General features: G+C 37.7%; 1 protein-coding gene across 3 annotated transcripts in view; it reads right to left on the bottom strand.

Moving 5' to 3' along the window:
- LOC126457600 (uncharacterized) overlaps positions 1 to 20,207 on the bottom strand; it is a 212,267-nt gene that overhangs the window by 26,884 nt on the left and 165,176 nt on the right. For all 3 annotated transcript variants that reach the window (XM_050094046.1, XM_050094045.1, XM_050094047.1), the window contains one exon: positions 5,748 to 5,905. In XM_050094046.1, the coding sequence (XP_049950003.1) occupies positions 5,748 to 5,905 (158 nt within the window). The remainder of the gene's footprint in view (positions 1 to 5,747; positions 5,906 to 20,207) is intronic.

Genomic DNA, 20,207 nt, shown 5'->3' with positions numbered 1-20,207 from the left:
TGTTGCAACTGCTTTGGTAGCTGATGACAAGGATTATGATAGTCTCTTTTGTGTGAGTGTGTGTGTGGGGGGGGGGGGGGGGGGGAAGGGGGAAGGGATGGCATATCTTTTGGTCTTACACTAATGTTTCAGAGTCTCCTGCAACTGTCAGGCTCTGGATCAGACAGAGAGTGCTCAAATCTAAGAAACCCTTCTGTGTACTCCACACACAGTCAGCTCCTCGGGTAGCAGTCTCTGATGTGTTGTGCAACCACGACCTATTTAGGGGGACTTTACAATTTTCTCCTCTGTTATGCCATTCACGAAATTCATTGCCTAATTTGTCACAGAACTTTTGATGTCTCTGGTTCTAACTTTCCATTTAACTCAGAACCAATGAGCCACAATCAGTTATGGGGACAATTGAGTAGATTGTGAGCTTCACTGAAATTCCACGAATGTGCTGATCTTCTCAATCTTCTTTGCCAGTCATTGGAATGATCCAAGTTGGACTTCAGATTCCATATGACAGGCATCTTGTTTTCCAACATATACCTTAATCTGTAGCAGGTTGCACCTCTTTTCCTCAATGAGTGCCTGCACAGTCTATTCGATATTTTGAATGAAGCCCCTGTGTACACATATCAGATAATCCTTCCCATCCCTTGTTGCCATTTCCCTAAGGTCATTTCCCTTCAGGATAGAAAAGGCAACACCCAAGCCTCTGCAGCTGAATTAAATTATTTTTTTCTCAACAGCAGTCAACTCTCAAGTTGTGATAAAATATCAATCGCAAAATAATATCATCTAAACAGATATATTTTCTGTAAAATATGTTTCTACACACAAAATATAGAAAGCAACCATGTGAGAATCCCTTTGGAGGTACTAGTTAAATATGGAGTAAGCACACACATGATTAAAAACATTGTTTTACATTATTATGGTATTTCAGTTCTAACAAACATCTTCAGTCTCTGTCCTATTAGTGGTACACCTCCTACTGAGTGGAACCAAAGCTTAATTCAGCCAATAACTCAGAAACACTACCAGCCTTGGAGTAAACTGTTCATGAATAGCTGAGAGATTACCTTAAAACTTATAACATCCATGAAAAATACTAATCAGGCTTTGAAAACACCACAGTGTGGCACCTGCATCAATCAAAGTGACTGACATCAAAAATGTCTTTGACAGATGTAAAGTCATAATTTATAATTTTCACACTGATTGACCTCAGGAAGGAATTTGATGTGCTCAATTTGACATATTACTTATTAAAATGAAACAACTTAATTTCTCAAACAATGCAATACTATATTTTGACAGGTACCTCAAAAGAAGATGTCAAAGAGTCGTCTGTATGTCAGAGAACTCATCACAGGAAAACATCTTTATGATTTATCGTGCAAAATGATCCATGGAAAATGAATCTAACCCACTAACTGTAGTCACTGGAATTGCTAAAAGTTCAAACTCTGGACCACTGCTTTTCTCATTCTATATCAATATTTCATGAGTTCTTTACTCTCTTAACTACTCAAGTGCTGGTGGTATCCAATCGTACACAAGCGCCAGCACTAAGAAAATTACTGCCGCTCGATCAAGTGTGAATCGCAATCTTTCTCTATGAAAAGTATAAACCATGGGTCTTGAACTAAACCCTAAGAAGTCACAGGTCATCCTCACATCTCATCAAAAGTTGATTAGTCAATATTTTTGTGTAAGTCCCTTCTATTCTTGTCAATGGTAGCCAGTAAACATTTCAAGAAACAGGAATAATCTTGGATGAGCATCTAAACTGGAATGGACAAATTTATGCAGGTAAAAGAAAATCTCTCTCCTATCTTCATAAAATACAAAAATTTAGAAAAATATGTCCAGTTTTTAGTCTTGCTTAGTATTTACCACTGTGATATAGTTCGACATGGCACTGATAAGGAAAACTCCACATGGCACCATCCGGAAATGCATGCTCACATAAGATATCTGTGGATTATATCAGTCCTTCCTATCCTCAGTTGGATGGATGTTAATTGGTAGATGGCATGATTTTCAAATGCTCTATTTCCTTCATCAGTTTCCTAGTCATTGGTGTGTTCAAAACCTCTTCTAATACATCAGACTTCTGTCATCATACTACAAGTACAATAAAAGATAAAATACATCTAGCATCTTGGCTGCACCTTTGCATAACACTAACTCTTTCTCCATTTCCTTCTCCTTTTCAGCCACACACCTGTGGAACAAATTATCCTGTAACCTGTGTCTTATCCAGAACCTATCTGCATTCAAGAGAAGATTAAAGCTTCATTTTTTTAATAACTAGTATAGCTTCCCTCACTATGCTTTCCTCATTGCTTTCTATTTTCTTCTTTCCATCTTTCTGCTAATTTTACCCTAATATTCCTGGCATGCTTCCCTTTGTTCTTCAAGATGGTTGTTTCCATTTCATGCTCAATATTTTGATAAGTGACCTACCCATCTTTTCCAGGTACTGTGAGTTTTGTTGTTATGTGTACTCACTGTCTGGATTCCAACCAGACTATTGATCTTACTCCACTATTTATAGCTCAGATTGATTTCTGATACACACTACACCCTTTGTTGCTCTTTTGTTTTTAAGAGCTCGTACTGATATTATGTGAAATGTAAATTCATTCAGTGTTTTCCAACTATAGTGGATGTGTTTGCCAAGATTTTAATAAATTTAAACTGAAACCTCCATCCCTATTTATTTCCTTTATTTTGACAGACTCCTTAATTATGCTGTACCAGAAGCTTGCATTTGCACTGCAGTATTGGTCTCATTATACTTCATGACTATTACAAGGCAGTGTTTGGTGACAGCTAATTTACTTGGCTGAATATGTCTTTGACATTCCTTGCATCTCTGCTTGACTGTTCTGATAGTCTGCAAACATAAGATGTGCCCATTCACATGGAATGCAATACACAACCAGTTTTTGGAGACATAGATCATCTTTAACACTATACAGAATACTTTTTGTCTTATCTGAAGGGGGTGAAACACAATGGATGCCATGTGTCTGTAGGAGTCTACCAATTTACAATTTTGCTGGATATTAGGCCAGCAGAAAGCAGATAATTAATTTTTGAATTCTCTTCCTCAGTCTCAGTTTCAACCCTTCTCTCAGGCATTCTTGATTTTGACTGCCTCACCTATTCAGTTTGATGATCTGAGTACCCATTCTTCCGTAACACTATATTTAGGTGTTGTAATTCTTTGGTGATCAGAGTTTTTAGTATTGAATTTTTTTGTGATGGATGGTGATGCCTCAAGACATGGAGACAGAGGTCAATGTGTATAGATTTTCTCTATACATTGTGACTGAAGGATCCTACTGTTCTTCTCTTAACTAACACATTGAGGAAAGGATACTTAGCCTTCTGTTTCAACTTCCTTCATGAATTTAATATTAAAATGTGTGGAGTTTAAATGCTCCAGGAACTCTTTAAGCTTTCCTGCACCATGTGGCCACACTTTTTATGTGTCATCTATGTACCAATAGAAACACATTGGTTTCAACTTGGTGGATTATAGTGCTTCAAAGCAGTTCATGAATAGGTTCATCACAACATGCAATAACTAACTACCCAATCCCATGCCATCAGTTTCTTCATAGTATTTTCTGTCAAATGGTAAATAAGTAGATCTCACAACACATCTAAAATGTTAGATTAGAGATAAGATTAGATTAGTTTTTCGTTCCATAGATCTATATATTGTGTTCTGTTACACAATCGTCAAATTTTTCTGAGGTTAGTTCCAAAGAATCAGAAAGTTGAACTCTTGTAAAGAGGGAGACTACATTGAAACTGAGCATAATATCTGTATCCTCAGACTGCAGTTGACTACAGCAGTTTACAAAATCAGTGGAGGAGCAGATGTGGTGTTTGCACTGCCCCACATATACCCTGAGAACCTATTTCAGGTATTTTTCCAGGTATATAGGTGCACCAATATTACTAACTATGAGTCTTAGAGGAATAGCTTCATTGTGTACCTTAGGAAGGCTGTAGAGCTGTAGTGGCACTGCTGCTCATGTTTTAAGACCTTTAATGATGTTAGGTATAAAAGCTGGCCAGCCATCATATTCCCCAGAGACAGAAAATGCTGAGAGAATTTATGTTACACAGAATATCAGTATGAGATCTGAAAAATAAAAGAACATCAAAGGGCAAAATAGGTGTCAGGAATCAAATTCAGCTATAAATAATGGTGTGAGACCAACAATCGCTCACAGACTGGAGGATTCCAGGCAGCGAGTACATACAACAGCAATACTCACAGCACCTGTAGAGCACAGCTGGATCTGCCACCACAATATTGTTGGTAAAATGGAAACAACAATTTTACAGAACATACAGAAGTGCACTACTAATGAACTGCACCTAGAAAACCTGAGAGATCACGTTACCCTAATATTTCTTGCTCTTCTTCTGACCAGTCAATTTCTTCTTCACACTGATTCCTTCTGTACTGTTCGTCATTCACTTCTACTACATGTGGCTACTCATATTTGACAAAATGTAATGAGGAAATTGCTTACTGGTAATAAGACTGATATTCTTAAATTACATATATATGTCACTATACATTTTGTCACAATTATTATTATTGTTATTACTATCATCATTATATACTGCTCACGTACCACAGAAACTGCAATGGGTACTCACTGAGGATGTCTTGTTAGACATAAGAGAGGGCTTGACGTCCCTAATCTTACAAGATGAAATTCATGAGTAAATAAATAAATGAAAGTTATTTGCTGTACATTTAAACTGTCAACAATTAATGTGTCCCTACCTTTGTACACTTGTTTCCTTGTAACATGTGTCAGAGCAAGTTGTTAACCTTATATATAGCCACACTGGATTCTCAGTACATTACTGTTTATGATTTAGGTATCTGAATTTTGTCCTATATTGAATATAGTTTCCATAATTCCATTATTATGAGTATGATACAAAGTGGAATGACAAATAATAGAACATTATTGAAGTATTAATGTGCAGAGCAGAGGTTTATTTACACACAGTGAAATTCATCTTTCAAATAGCTTAACAAATGTGCTACTGGAATGAGAAACACAGAAAAAATTATGTAGCATAGTCTACCTCCTAATAGTTGATGAAAAATTGAACTAGCAACCAAAAGTGTTTAAAGATTATTTTTAAATGAAGTATTTTTTTCAACATTTGATATTGTGTAGAAGATCCTATAGGATGAAATATAGCTCTCATGTTTTATCACGTGTAGTGATCATGGCACCTTTCATGCATCTGGTAATCAAAATTGTCGCTAACTAAATGATTCATGATATTCTTGGAAGCAGTTGTCAGTACCTCAGTTTGCTTTAAAAGACTATGACATGAGTTCCCTGAGACACTCTACATACTTATCCAGACAACAAGGAATACTTTGGTATTCGTAAATGTCTCCAGAAGATGAACCCATAGCATACATGGTAAAAGAAGTTAGAAAATTAAGCAAAATTTGATTGACTGATATTTTTAATACTCTAAATTTTTTAATGAACAAATTAACTGCAAATAATGCAATGGAGCTGCAATGATGGTACAAAACATTAAGTAACTCATGTGATATAGAATGACAGTTATCATTAAAACTATTCTTCTACAGTCACACTGAAGGTACAATTGTTTTCAGTTGTGAACATTCATATGTATCACAGAAATGACATGTACAGATCTAGTATTATTTTCCATTTGATACTCACCTTTTCTTTTGATTTTGCTATATCAGTGTCAGCAAACAACACATCAATTCCACAACAGTGAGTCATAAGTTTCACAACACCCATAATTATTTGGACATGAATATCATGCACTGGGTTGTAAACAAGTAGGACTGTTGGGCGCCTGTAGCTGTTACCATCTAAAAAATTGAAACAAAGATATTAATCTGTGAAAAAAGCTACAGGAAATTGTTGATGCTAAATCATTGCTATGATACTTGTATCTAAAGCCATTAAGGCTCTTAAACAAACATGGCATATTATAACAGCTTTCAGTTTTCTCCCAGTTTAATGTTCATTTGCAGGTGTACAGATTGTTTATGTTTTGATTTAGGTAACATACATTACTGCTCCATGTCTTATCTTCTTCCAGCCCTCCATGCCCTAACAATTTTCTTGAGTTTCTGATCCATTCTTCGACAAGCATGTTGTCAAGGTTAATGCATATATTCATCAGTTTGGTTGCCCTTTCATTCTACCAAATGGAATCTATCACCTCCTTCATTATCTTATCATTTGTCATACTCTTCCCATGTCATGATAAGCATATTCAGGATTTGATGAAGTTTGTTGTATCTTAAGAAAACTACCAATGAGTTTGTAATTCAGTATCATGCCCTGTCTCTATTCCTTTGTCAACTCAGGGATTCACTGCTTCCTCCCCCCCCCCCCCCCCCCCTCCTTCTCCCCTGCCCCACCCTCCCCACTTACAAGGGCTATTCATAACTTAACTTCCAACTGGCTATTAAAAACAGAAAAAATAGATAAATTCTTTTATCTACAATCTTTTCTCACATGTTGACATAATTTCCCCTCATAGTTACCAACCTACCATACCATAACACTGGCTTCTTTATTTCTCCATCAAAGAATGGTGTTGCCCAACACTTCAATCAGTCATTGATAGCATCCATGAGGCCACTGTTGGTCATGAAGTACTAAGCAGCAAGCCAGGCCTTTGTCCTGGGGAAGACATCTATGTCACTTGGCGCCATGTTTGGGCTATAGGGAGGATGTTGAAAAATTTTCCAGTAAAAAATTCTGAGTTTTCTTTCATTCAATTTGCAGTGTGGGGCCATACGTTGTTGTGAAGGAGAAGGATTCATTCAGTAATCATCACACACTATTTATTTTGGATTCACCTTTGAAGTTTTGTAAGTCTAACAATAAACCTGTGATTTCCTTTGCAATTTCAAAAAACTGTAACCAACATATTGCAGTTTGACAGTGTCTGTTTGAATTTCTTGAGTATACTGAGAGACTGATAGTGCATCCACTGTTTGAACTGTTCCTTAGTCTGAGTTCAGATACTGCACCTCTGTCTCATCCCTACTCAGAAATTCCTTCCCCTCTAAATAGCAATGCTGAAGAAATGTCAAAGCTGAACCCATTCTTTCAGATTTGCGCGTATCAGTTAGAAATTTCAGAACACACCATGCTTAAGGCTTAAAAGTAACCTAATTTTATGTGATAATGTTAAAGAGTGTTGTTATCAAAATCTGAGAGAAATCTTCAGAAATTTCAGAAACTGTAAACTGATATCACATACAATTTCATCAAGTTGTTTCATGTGTTCATCAATCACATCTGAATGTCTTCCTCAACTACTTTCATCAGCCATATCAGTGTGACCAGCCTTGAATTTTCTGCATCGCTCTCTCACTCATAACCCCATCCCCATACACACAGCACAACTAATGATGAATCTCAATAGCATTGGCTCCTACTGCTTGCAGAAAGGAAATGGCAGAAAGTATCTCCGAATTGGTGGGTGGCTATATAATATTATTCAATTCAGTCACTTGCTGCTACACACTGTCAAACAAAACAGACAGCTGACTAACACAGCATGACCTCCAGAGTCTTCTTTTCCAACCACAAAATGCTTTAAAGCTACAATTACTTGTTTACATTTAATAGCCAATCAGAGGTTTATGAAATGCCCTCAAATATACTCTATGCAGTTTTGATTCTCTTTTGTTGTGGTATATTGTTCTGAAGTGACTGATTTCAATATGAGAAGTGTTCTTTGAATTTTATTGTTATTTGTTGTTTCTTAAAACCCAGAAAGAATATTTCACTCTACAGCAGATCATGTGCAAAATAATAATGACTTGGTATAAGCTAACCATGACTACAACCAAACAGAAGAACTCCTTGGTCTTCTCAAGACACTGACACAAGTCCTGACTTTCATCTCTTAATTTGTTCATAACATTACTGCAGTAGTTTGCCATCCTATATTCTAGCCTTCACTATTGTAAATCTTTCAGGCTACTGCAATGACAAACTGAAGTCTTAAGATCAGACACTTATAGTGGAAGTGAAAATGCCACAAAGGCTGCCTACATCACTTTAAAAGTAGTCTACACCTCTGACTTGTAGTTCGGGTTCCAGATACGTTTTTTTAACAATTGCTTGTGATAATATTTGTTCTAAAAGTAATTTATTAGTTGATTTACACCCATCTTCATCTTATGATGCTACTGTTTTGAATGGTCGGTTATCCTTGTGTTTATGTTTTGCATTGAAGTCTCTCAACTGAATGTGTTTACATCTCATGGCAAGCAGTTAGTCTTGGAGCAGATCTGAAAGCTAAGTACTGATAAATCTTTTAGTGTGCTGCAGTTAGTTATTTATCTTAGAGGTTTTCAAATGATATTTCTTGCTGTTTCTTGTGAAATATCTGTAGATAAAACTTTTGAAAACTTCACCCACTGTGTAGTAATCTGTTTTGCTGAGTGCACCAGTGGGCACTTGAAATTTTTGTTTTAGACAAGTATTCATGTGAAGTCTTTGTAGTAGTAGCATTAGTAGTTGAGTTGTAGTGTGATTAGTGTGGTGTAACATGGTATTCTTCGGGATACATGTTACACCTTTATCCTCTTAGGCTGACGATAGATGTTCACAGTAACTGCAAATATATTTTAGATAGTTTTAAGTGGGAAAGTGGGAAACATACTTTGGTTTAAAATGGGTACAGATGGGGTGCAAAAGCCACCTGTTCCAGACATGGCAAGGCACAATGGGGATTGCATGTCTCAACATGCTGTGGTGGCTCGCTTGTGCTTTGGCTTCATGGCTTGGTGGTGTCTTGGAAGTCTCAGAGGAAAAGAGGATGGCAAGAAAAAATGACAGAATGGCTGAAAATCAGTTCTGAGAATTGTTACTTCTGATTTAGTGATCTATATTACAAGCATTACATGCACATGTTGTGACTTACTGAAGACTATTCATTATGAAAGAACTGTTTGCTGTAAATTGTAATCAAGTTTAAGATTTTGTTGTAAATATGGAAGAGCTCACACAGAACTGCATTTGTCATTCAGTAGCTTGCATAGATTCAAGCTCTCTTTTAGCACCTGCACATCATAAAAAGGTGAAGAAGTCTGACAGCATGTCCCCATGGCACTGCACAGTAAAATCATCATAAAAGTAATAAACTTCAACAAAGGAGATCAGAAATTATTTAGGAGGTAAAGCAAACACACACACATCAGTGTGACGGATCATGCAGGGAGTGTAACCACACAACCAACCAAATAGTAACGCTTCAGTAGTAATAATTATATTCTTTCTAGATAGTAAAATTTGTAATCACTGTCATTAGATTATAAAAATGTTTTACTGTGGTAATAATGTGATATTTGTGCAAAGTACTTTTATTTAGCTGAATGGAGTGAGGAATCCAAGGGGCATTCTGTTGAGATCCTGTCCTGGAATTGCAGGATATGCAGCAAAAATAAATAAATTGAGGAGCAGAAGTGTGTAAGATCTGTGCCTATCAGGTGCATTCAGGAAATGCAAGTTAGGAACTAGATAGGATCAGAAGGGAGAAAGGGACTGGGATTGGGAACTGGCAGTTGGTTATAAGGCTGCTAAGAGAATGACATATTCAGACAATTTCATTTTGCGTATCACCAATGTATTTGATCAACATTACAGTTTAGTGCAGAGCAGTCTCTTGCTGCTGTAAGTGTAGGAAACATGCAGCAGATATCCACAGTTAAGAAGTCAGATATAAATTCAAATAAAAAGGAGAAGACTCTGCTGTTATATAGTTCTCATGGGAGTGGTGAGGCCAGCAATTGCAGGAAATGTTGGACAGTGAGTACCAGGTCACCAGCACTGTAAAGCCTACTGCAGGGTTGGTTCACATGATGGGTAACATATGGGAGTCATGCAGGAAGTTTACAAAAGAGGATCAAATAGTGATTGTGGGTGGAGCTGGGAATAGTCTTAGCAGGTACAGGGAGTAGGGCACAGGAGTTGCCCTGGAAAAGACTGCTACTCATATTGGTGGCAGAAATGTGTAGCTCATCCAGCTGTTTCAGCATCATGATCATCCTCATCTTAATACTGTTGTTAGGCATATTAACATGAGTCTTGAGAAGGCACTGATGGTGAAAGGTATGCCTCACATTGCAGTGGTGCCATTTGAGTCTATCAACGGATTTTGCATTCCACTAGGCACGGCTTGTAGCTCAATAGGTATGGGAAGAGGACATTGGCATATTTTATTGTTGATAGTGTACAGGGAATGTGGGGGATCACTCATGGGAAAATTCCTGCAGTAGTTGGCATTACAGCTGCATATTTTTAGACTAAAGTCAGCTGATAGGTATCCTTGCTTAAGGGAAGTCTCTGTCTTCAAAAAAGGACAGGCATCAAAATCCTGAAGGAATTAGCATACATTTCCAACTCATACGGGTACTGGAGATAAGGTTAAGGAACTTAAATATGTTGGCCCTGGCATTTGGTATATCACAATACCATTTACATAATGTGCCAATTCAGAAACTTCCTATACCAAGATACTTCTTAGCTTGCTATTTTTCAAGGACCTCTTTGCATAGTGTGCTTGTATGTGAAAAATAGTATTTCTTTTGAATAATAGTACCAGTAATAATAACAGTTTTTCAAGGCAATCTCTTGTTTTCACACATAGACCTACACAGCAAAACAATAAACTATGTCATCTTTTTTGTCATACTGAATACATGTATATTTTATTACACAATGTTTTAGAAAAGTTCTGCCTCTGAGGCTGCCATTTTCAGTACTGATATTATTTTTTGTGGAGTTACCAGAAATAGTAACAGGGATTTCATTGTCACAGACTACCAAAGATGGATCACTTTTACTGCTAAATGCTGTCGATTCAATATCACTATCACCATCATGATTACCAGTCGAAGTCCTTTTGTATTTCACTACAAATTTATCCATTTTAACAATTTTGACATGCAAGACTAAAGATATAATACACTCCTGGAAATTGAAATAAGAACACCGTGAATTCATTGTCTCAGGAAGGGGAAACTTTATTGACACATTCCTGGGGTCAGATACATCACATGATCACACTGACAGAACCACAGGCACATAGACACAGGCAACAGAGCATGCACAATGTCGGCACTAGTACAGTGTATATCCACCTTTCGCAGCAATGCAGGCTGCTATTCTCCCATGGAGACGATCGTAGAGATGCTGGATGTAGTCCTGTGGAACGGCTTGCCATGCCATTTCCACCTGGCGCCTCAGTTGGACCAGCATTCGTGCTGGACGTGCAGACCGCGTGAGACAACGCTTCATCCAGTCCCAAACATGCTCAATGGGGGACAGATCCGGAGCTCTTGCTGGCCAGGGTAGTTGACTTACACCTTCTAGAGCACGTTGGGTGGCACGGGATACATGAGGACCTGCATTGTCCTGTTGGAACAGCAAGTTCCCTTGCCGGTCTAGGAATGGTAGAATGATGGGTTCGATGACGGTTTGGATGTACCGTGCACTATTCAGTGTCCCTTCGACGATCACCAGTGGTGTACGGCCAGTGTAGGAGATCGCTCCCCACACCACGATGCCGGGTGTTGGCCCTGTGTGCCTTGGTCGTATGCAGTCCTGATTGTGGCGCTCACCTGCACGGCGCCAAACACGCATACGACCATCATTGGCACCAAGGCAGAAGCGACTCTCATCGCTGAAGACGACACGTCTCCATTCGTCCCTCCATTCACACCTGTCGCGACACCACTGGAGGCGGGCTGCACGATGTTGGGGTGTGAGCGGAAGACGGCCTAACGGTGTGCGGGACCGTAGCCCAGCTTCATGGAGACAGTTGCGAATGGTCCTCGCCGATACCCCAGGAGCAACAGTGTCCCTAATTTGCTGGGAAGTTGCGGTGCGGTCCCCTACGGCACTGCATAGGATCCTACGGTCTTGGCGTGCATCCGTGCGTCGCTGCGGTCCGGTCCCAGGTCGACGGGCACGTGCACCTTCCGCCGACCACTGGCGACAACATCGATGTACTGTGGAGACCTCACGCCCCACGTGTTGAGCAATTCAGCGGTACGTCCACCCGGCCTCCCACATGCCCACTATACGCCCTCGCTCAAAGTCCGTCAACTGCACATACGGTTCACGTCCACGCTGTCGCGGCATGCTACCAGTGTTAAAGACTGCGATGGAGCTCCGTATGCCATGGCAAACTGGCTGACACTGACGGCGGCGGTGCACAAATGCTGCGCAGCTAGCACCATTCGACAGCCAACACCGCGGTTCCTGGTGTGTCCGCTGTGCCGTGCGTGTGATCATTGCTTGTGCAGCCCTCTCGCAGTGTCCGGAGCAAGTATGGTGGGTCTGACACACCGGTGTCAATGTGTTCTTTTTTCCATTTCCAGGAGTGTATAATTTCAAGCACATATCAAACAGAACACAAACTAACATCTAGCAATCTACATGTTCTGACTTCTGACTGCTTCATTGTTTGTTCGGTTGTTGAAGTCTGGAAATTCAAATTCAGTATAAGTTGCACCTTATCCAACATTTCACAAGGAAAAATTCTCTTGCTGACTGTCGCATTTTGTGATTGTTGCAGAGCTGTCAATTAAAGCACAAAGAACTTCACCAAGTTATTGTAAGTGCTGTCCATTTACGGAATTTTTTAGCTATAAGGGATGGGGCACTCTTTGCAGCAGGTATGTCAGCTCACTGGTAATGTATGTGGTTGAATCAAAATGTTTTCTCAAAAGAAAGTAGAAATAAAAATCATACTTCGTAATATAAACATTTTCACCATATCATACCCAACAAGTTTCATTTCTAATTATTTAATGCAATAATAATAATTAAATGTTAGTGCCTTCTGTTTACACTATTGACTTAACAAGCAGCATTCCCTTAATATTTCGACTTTTTTTGAAAATGGTCACTTAATTTATATGTCAAAGTGGATTTTAATTCCTACATGAATTCAATTAGTTGTTTGTTTTAAGATAACTTTTTTACAAAACTGTGTTACAAAAGCCAGCCAACCATCAATGCAGTGAGTGAGTTACAGCCAAGAAGCAAACCTTTATAGTGCCAATCCAGTTGGGTAAGATGAAAATGTGTACATATATACATACATATATTTAAAGAACTGTAACATAAAGAAAAAAAGAATACTGCAATTTTCAATGAGGTATGCTGTGCAAACCCACTCAAATTTTGGGGATTGCTTGAGCAACTGAGCATACCCGTAGCAAGTGCCTATGCCTGCAGTAGTTTTATTGAATGGCCCTAAAACATCAATCCCTAAAAATTTGAATGCTGCTAATGCTTCAGGTAACTTCTACAATGGTATCCTTGTTTGACATGACTCTGCTCCCTGTGTGCATTGTATGCAATTCCACGCATACAGGTTTACGTCTGTCTGCCTACTCTTTTATCAATGCCTTTCTACTACTCATCTATTGGTAGATCTGCAACCTTCATGACTCACTACTATGTGATAATGAGCTTCTTGTTGCACTCTATTCCTTAGCTTCACTGGTACCACTACCAATGATCCCAATTTCCTTTCTCTGCATAGCAACCCATCCTGCAAACAAAACTGTGTCTGCTTAAAATACTTGTTACATTCATCATCCACTCTCTGAGCAGTTTGCAATCCCTTATGTTCATCACCCCCAATATGTAATACTGCTACTTTTCTACTTGAGCCACCTGCATTTCCATACCTCTTCTCAGGTTTATGTGTGACTTCAAAAGCAAATTCACTTAGTCTTTGTGCCCATCGCATAAACCTAGTAAAAGAATCCTTTAACCTCAATAATCATTTTAATGCCACATGACCTGTTATTATTCTAAACTTTAATTGTGCAGATAACATTTGAAATATATGATTCCATAAATAAAGCTTAACATCTCTTTCTCTCTCATGAACCCTTTCTTAACAATTGTGTCATTGGTCTGGAAATATCTGCAAATCCTCTTACAAACCACTGGTAATAGTTCCTGAGTCCCAAGAATGATTGCAACTCTCTTACAGATTCTGGCACAGGAAATTCAAATACAGCTCTAATTAATCTTGGGGTCTGTCTTAACCCGATCTAGGTATGCTACATCTTCCATCACAAAATTACGCTTCTTTGTACTCAATATTAACTTTGGTGCTTTAACCTTAGGCATATTTTCCTTAACCACTGCATATACTGTTCCATGTCACTCCCATAGACAATTATGTCATCAAGATACACTAAGCATTGCCATGGTTTTAACCCTCTGAGCACTCCATCCCACACTCTCTGAGATATTACAGTTGCATTTTTTAATCTGAATGGCATTCCCAGGATGCTGAAAATGCTGTTTTGTGTCTATCCTGTGGTGCAGCCTCCGTCTGGTCACTCTGGAGTTACAATCAACTGGAGGTACAGTTGTAATAATTTAAGTTGTCTGGAAAACTCAGATGTTATGTGATACAAGCTACTGTACGAGGAGAGAAAAGGTAGAAAAATGTCATGATTGGTGCATTCTAAAACAGAAATAACACAAAAATAAGAGAAGAAAAGTCAATTAAGAACAAATGTAGAGAGATTCAAAATAAAAGAAATTTAGCAGGGCAGTTGATGAGCAGATAGGGAGGAAGTAAATTAGGATGACGAGACAGTGGTAAGTTAGCTTAGATGAAAAGATGCAGAGAAGCAAGTCTTGTGAGAATTGGAGACAGTAAAAAAAAGAGGGGGGGAGAGAAAATGGCAAGACAATTAAGATAATGGAGTTCACATTATGTGATCTTACTGAGTTTAGACACGTACACTATGTTGGTATTTACTTATTTGTTTATACCTCTAGTTCGATAGGACCAATTTGGCGAGCTAATCTCCATGGTCATGGAACAAGTCAGTACATAAAATTACATGAGAAAAATTAGTACAAAATAAAATAAAATTTGTATGAATCCTGTGCAAATGACAAGCTGCTGAGTATATATTAGCATAATCAACAACATATGACAGGAACTTCCTTAATGTGGAAAGTTTGAGGATTACTGCTAAGATTTTTTAAATTCTTATGCTAGGCTATTGAAAATGGGTATTACTGCTAAGATTTTTTAAATTCTTGTCATAGGTTATTGAAAATGGGTGCAGCAGATTAATACGTGCCTTTGTCCTCAAGAGTCAATGATATATGGCCCAAACACAGAGTGCATTTCTTCCTACTATTAAGTGAGTGAAAGCTGCTTATTATTCTTCTTGAGAGGCCAATATCAGAATCCCAAGACTGCTGTACAGGGGTCAACAAGAGGTTCATGAATTTACACCACATATTGCTCAAACTGCCCATTTCTGAACCAATAATACTGTTTGTGAGTTACTCTGGACTATAGTGCCTAATGTCATAAGTGAATGAAAATAAACAAAGTAGACTAATGTTTGCATTGGGCTATCACTTATTTCAGATACCGTTCTGATGGTAAGTAATCAGCATTCAGTTTTTGAACTAAACCCTGAACATGAGCTTTCCATGGCAGCTTACCATCTATCTGAACACTTATGAGTTTGATGAGTTTGAATTATTCAGGCTCGCTAATCATATACCCACTCTGTGTAATCACAATGTCAGTTTTAGCTGAATTGTGTGTTAGAAACTGAAACTTAATATGATTTAACATACATTTATTTTCTACTAGCTGAGAAACCCAGTACTTCCTGAGTATTTATTTATATACATGCCCAAGACTTCATACACATGGAGTTTATTTTTGACTTACTAAGCTTCTACATAAACAATGTTTGAAGTAATATGATTGGGGACATGAATGAAGGTATTGTTTGCTTCAGCAACAGGGGAGAGAGCCACATAGAACTGGCCATGCGAAAAGCATCTGATACTAAAGCCCATGCCAGCAATATGCAGCATCTGGCCTTGTGCTTTGTTTATGATCATGGCATACCATAAACCCACCAAGAATTATACATGTTTAAAGCTCATCAACTGAGTGCAATCTAGGGAGACAGGTGTGTGCATGTGAGTGACTGAGTGTATGTGTGTTTGTGTGCATGTTTTTCCAAAAATCTTGAAAAAGGAAGTTTATTCCGAATGCTAGCAAAACTCTGTACCTTTTGTTCGTGTAGCTGTTGACGATCCAGTGCTTCTGCCTTTTGGTGAGTCATCTTCTTTATTCCTAAATAATTCATAATTCTCAACCAGAACTTTCTGTATACACGCACACACACACACACACACACACACACACACACATACACACACACATTGTTCTCCCAATAATAATACCTGAGGCAACCCCCACTTAACCTTGCCCCAATCAGATGCTACCTCACAGCCATTCTCATCACTGTGGAGAATGACATTAAGCTGTCTGTTCTTTAAGTATGAGAGGAACCAGTTGAGTACTACTCCCCCTTTTCCATAATGGTCCAACTCCTATAGCAATATTTTCTGATCAAAACAGTCAAACACCTTAGTTCACAACTTTTTGTTTAATCCATCCAGTGTTTCTCAGAGAAAAGAGAATATGATGATTTAAACTGTTAAACCGCTTCTAAAACCAAACTGTACATTTGACGCCAATAATGTGAAATGAAAAGACCACTTATCCTTATAGTAGCCTTTTCAATAAGTTTTTCAAACACTGATAGCACAGAAATAGGTCTAAAAGTGTCTTTATTGTCCCTTTCTCCTTTTTTATGAAATGGTTTCAGTACTGAGTACTTTAATTGTTCAGGAAACTGACTATTTCTAAAGGGAAAATTTCAAATATGGCTAATTCAGGGCTAACATATGCAGCTCAGTGCTTTAGTAGCCTGCCAGATACCCTGTCATATCCATGAGAATCCTTTATCAGTGATTTAATTATTGATTGACTCAGTGCTCCGCCCCACCCCACACCACCACCACCACTGCCATTGCCAGTATAATGAGATGTATTTCAGATAGCGGTCTTGGATAGACGTTTTCTGAGAGAGTTGTAAGATTCCTTGTAAAAACTAAGTTTTTTATTTAATTCACCTGCTATATTCAGAAAGTGACTGTTAAGTAATGGGAATATACCTGCCTTGTCACTAACAGACCCATTTTTTCTACATACTGACTTTTTATTCTTGACCTTGTGCTGATGACTGAGCATATGGATTTAATTTTATCCTGAGAATCAGTTATCCTATCTGTATATCACGTATTTTTTGCCTTCTTCATGATGTTTTTAGCAACTTACAGTACTGCTTGTAATGTTCTATACCAGCTTGATGGTGACTGTTGCTAATGTTTTGAGGCAATTCCCTCTTTGTTCTACTTGATATCCTTATCTGATTACTCAGACACCTAGGTTGCCTGTTAGTGCCAGTAGCCTGTTTTAAATGATCTCATAGAAATCCTTTCTCAAAGAGCATGAAAATGTGTTGAGGAGAGCAATTCAGTTATTATTTATGTTATCAGATTTTTATGCACCCTGTCACTCTTGTTCCATTATGGTCTGAAGGACATTTACCCCTTAACTCAAGCAATGTCCCTCTAGTAATTGTGATACTGTGCCCCTGCTTTCTGGTTGGAAAGTACACAGTCTGCATCAGATGATAAGAATTTAGGAACTCTTCCAACATTTTTTTCCTTGTACAATCTCATGAAATTAATACTGAAGTCACCACATACAGATAATTTTTGGTACTTTCTATAAAGTGAACCAAGAATTCTCTCTAGTCTGAATGGAAATGTTATGAAATCAGAGTTAGGGAAATACAGGTATCTATAATTAGAAGTTTAGTATTCAACTGCTCCTGCACAATATTCAGTGACTTGTTCAGTACAGTACTTTTATACATCAACAGATTCCTATAATGCATTTGTTAAGTATGCTTTAAGAACTGGTCTCTTGCTCTACAGCAATTCAAATCTCATGAAAAATGTAATTTGCATATGTGTTAAGTTAGTACAAATATTTCTATGAAAAATAGAGTAAATATTCTTTCATCATTTAGTCATTCTAAAACAAAAGAAATGCAGTCCAATACTGTTTGTTTAAGGAAAATGTTTACTTCAGTATTGTGCTTGGTTTGCCAAGGATTGGCCTTATGTAGTCATGTTGATGAATCTGGCAGTCTTCTGAAATTATGTTCTGAGGATATACCTGAACTGAAACTATGGCTTGATTAGACTAGTTTCAGGTTGATGTCTCATGATATAATTAATGAAATTGTAACATTGTTAAGCATGTCTTTTTCAGAGAATTCTGATGCAACAAATAAAAGAATATGATTTATATGCAATAATTTTGGACGAGACACCTGATACATCAATTAGAGAGCAGATGTCTGTTTTTTATCACACTATTGACCAAAATTTTGCTGTTCATGAGTTGTTTTGTGGTTTTTATGAGCTCACAATAACTGATTCAGTTATCCTGCTTAAATCTCTGAAGAATATATTATTAAGATATTCTATTTCTCTGAACAATTCTCACAGGTTGTCTGCAAGGGTTACAGTCAAGGATAAAAGAAATTGAACCCAGGGCTATTTACATTCACTGCTTAGCTCATTCGCCAAATTTTGTTGTTCAGGACCCATTTAATAGCATTTCAGGATTAAGAGATATTCTGTCAATTCTCAAAGATTTGATTTCATTTATTTGTGGTTCACCCAAGAGCCTTGGAAAATTCAAAAATCTTAAACAATTGCTTTCATATTCTCATGACAATGAAGCAGCTCAAGTTTTAAGACCATTCTGTCCAATGAGATGGTGCATGCGTATTGTGTCTCTGTTGTGCATAGATAATAATTATGAAGTTCTTTTGCAATTTTTTAGAGATATGCAAGATGAAAGAAATGATTCTGGTGCAGAAGCTAAAGGATTTCTAAAATATCTGCAAAAATTTGAAACTCTGTTTCATATCACTTGCTTGTAATTATGTAGATGCCGTTTAGTCTTCAACAGAAGGAGTTGGAAATACAGATACATTTTATTCACTTTGGGAATATGCTAAAGAAAAGTGTGAGGCATTGCAATTAAGTCTCTCACTGTCTCACACCCTAGAAAATTGTCATTAAAATTAGGAGGTAGTGACAAGCATAAATTATCATATATTCAAGAAAAGCAGTGAATTTTAGTTTCTGATGTAGTGGATCAAACAGTAAGCAGCTATAAAACAGATTTCCATCCAAGACAATGGCACATTTTGTTAAAATAGAACAGTTTTTATCAGGCAAAGAAGATATTAGTTACATTACTTCTTTTTACGGTGACTATTTTGACTGTGTAAAACTGATTCTTCATAGAGATATTTCGCTGGCTGTGGTAAAACAGCACAATGTTACACTAGATAATTTTGAAAGTGTAGTGCAATATTTGAGTAGGACAGAAGATGGCAAGTGTGTAGCTCTGAAGAACATGATACCAGAATATGTAACATTGTTGCAACTTCTTTCAACGATACCTGTATCGAAGTGTACCACAAAACAATCATTTTCTGAACTTCAAAGACTGAAAATGGACACCAGAGCCATCATGAACCAAGAACAGTTAAATTATGTAGCATCAGTGAACATTCATTCCAATCTCACAAGGGAACTGAAACTGGAACCTCTAATTAATTCATCAACAAAACAACAGTCTCTCCCTATTCAGGTGACTGAGCACATATTTTAAGTTAATTTTACATCATTTACATTTACTGCAACTATATAGGGAGGAAATATGAGTTTTAAAGTGTAACATAATAAGCATATCGCAAGATTTTCAGAAGTTGGCGCCTATGCCTGCACGGAATAAGTATGTACTCACAATCATAGATCATTTTTGAGAAACATAGAGATGGTCATGATGCCAAACTAGCAGGCAGCAACAGTGGAACAAGAACTAGTGAATAATTGGATGTTGAAATTTGGAGTGCCTGAAACAATAATAATGGACCAGGGAACAAACTTCCATGTCAGATCTATTCAAGAAATTGTGTAAGCTACTGAATGTGAAGAAGTTGTTGATGAGTCCTCTCCATCCACAAGCCAATGGAAGAACAAAAGAGTGCCTAGTACAATCGGGAATATGCTTGAATATTACACTGACTCTCATCACACCAATTGGAATGACTACTTGAAGATATGTGGTCTCCGCCTACAACTCAAAACAGCAAAAAATACCTTATGAAGTAGTATATGGTCATAAAA

Source organism: Schistocerca serialis, chromosome 2 (genome assembly GCF_023864345.2).
Source record: "Schistocerca serialis cubense isolate TAMUIC-IGC-003099 chromosome 2, iqSchSeri2.2, whole genome shotgun sequence".
Classification (NCBI taxonomy): Eukaryota; Metazoa; Arthropoda; class Insecta; order Orthoptera; family Acrididae; genus Schistocerca; species Schistocerca serialis.
The sequence above is the reverse complement of the archived record's forward strand: the minus strand, read 5'-3'. Positions and strand labels throughout refer to the sequence as shown.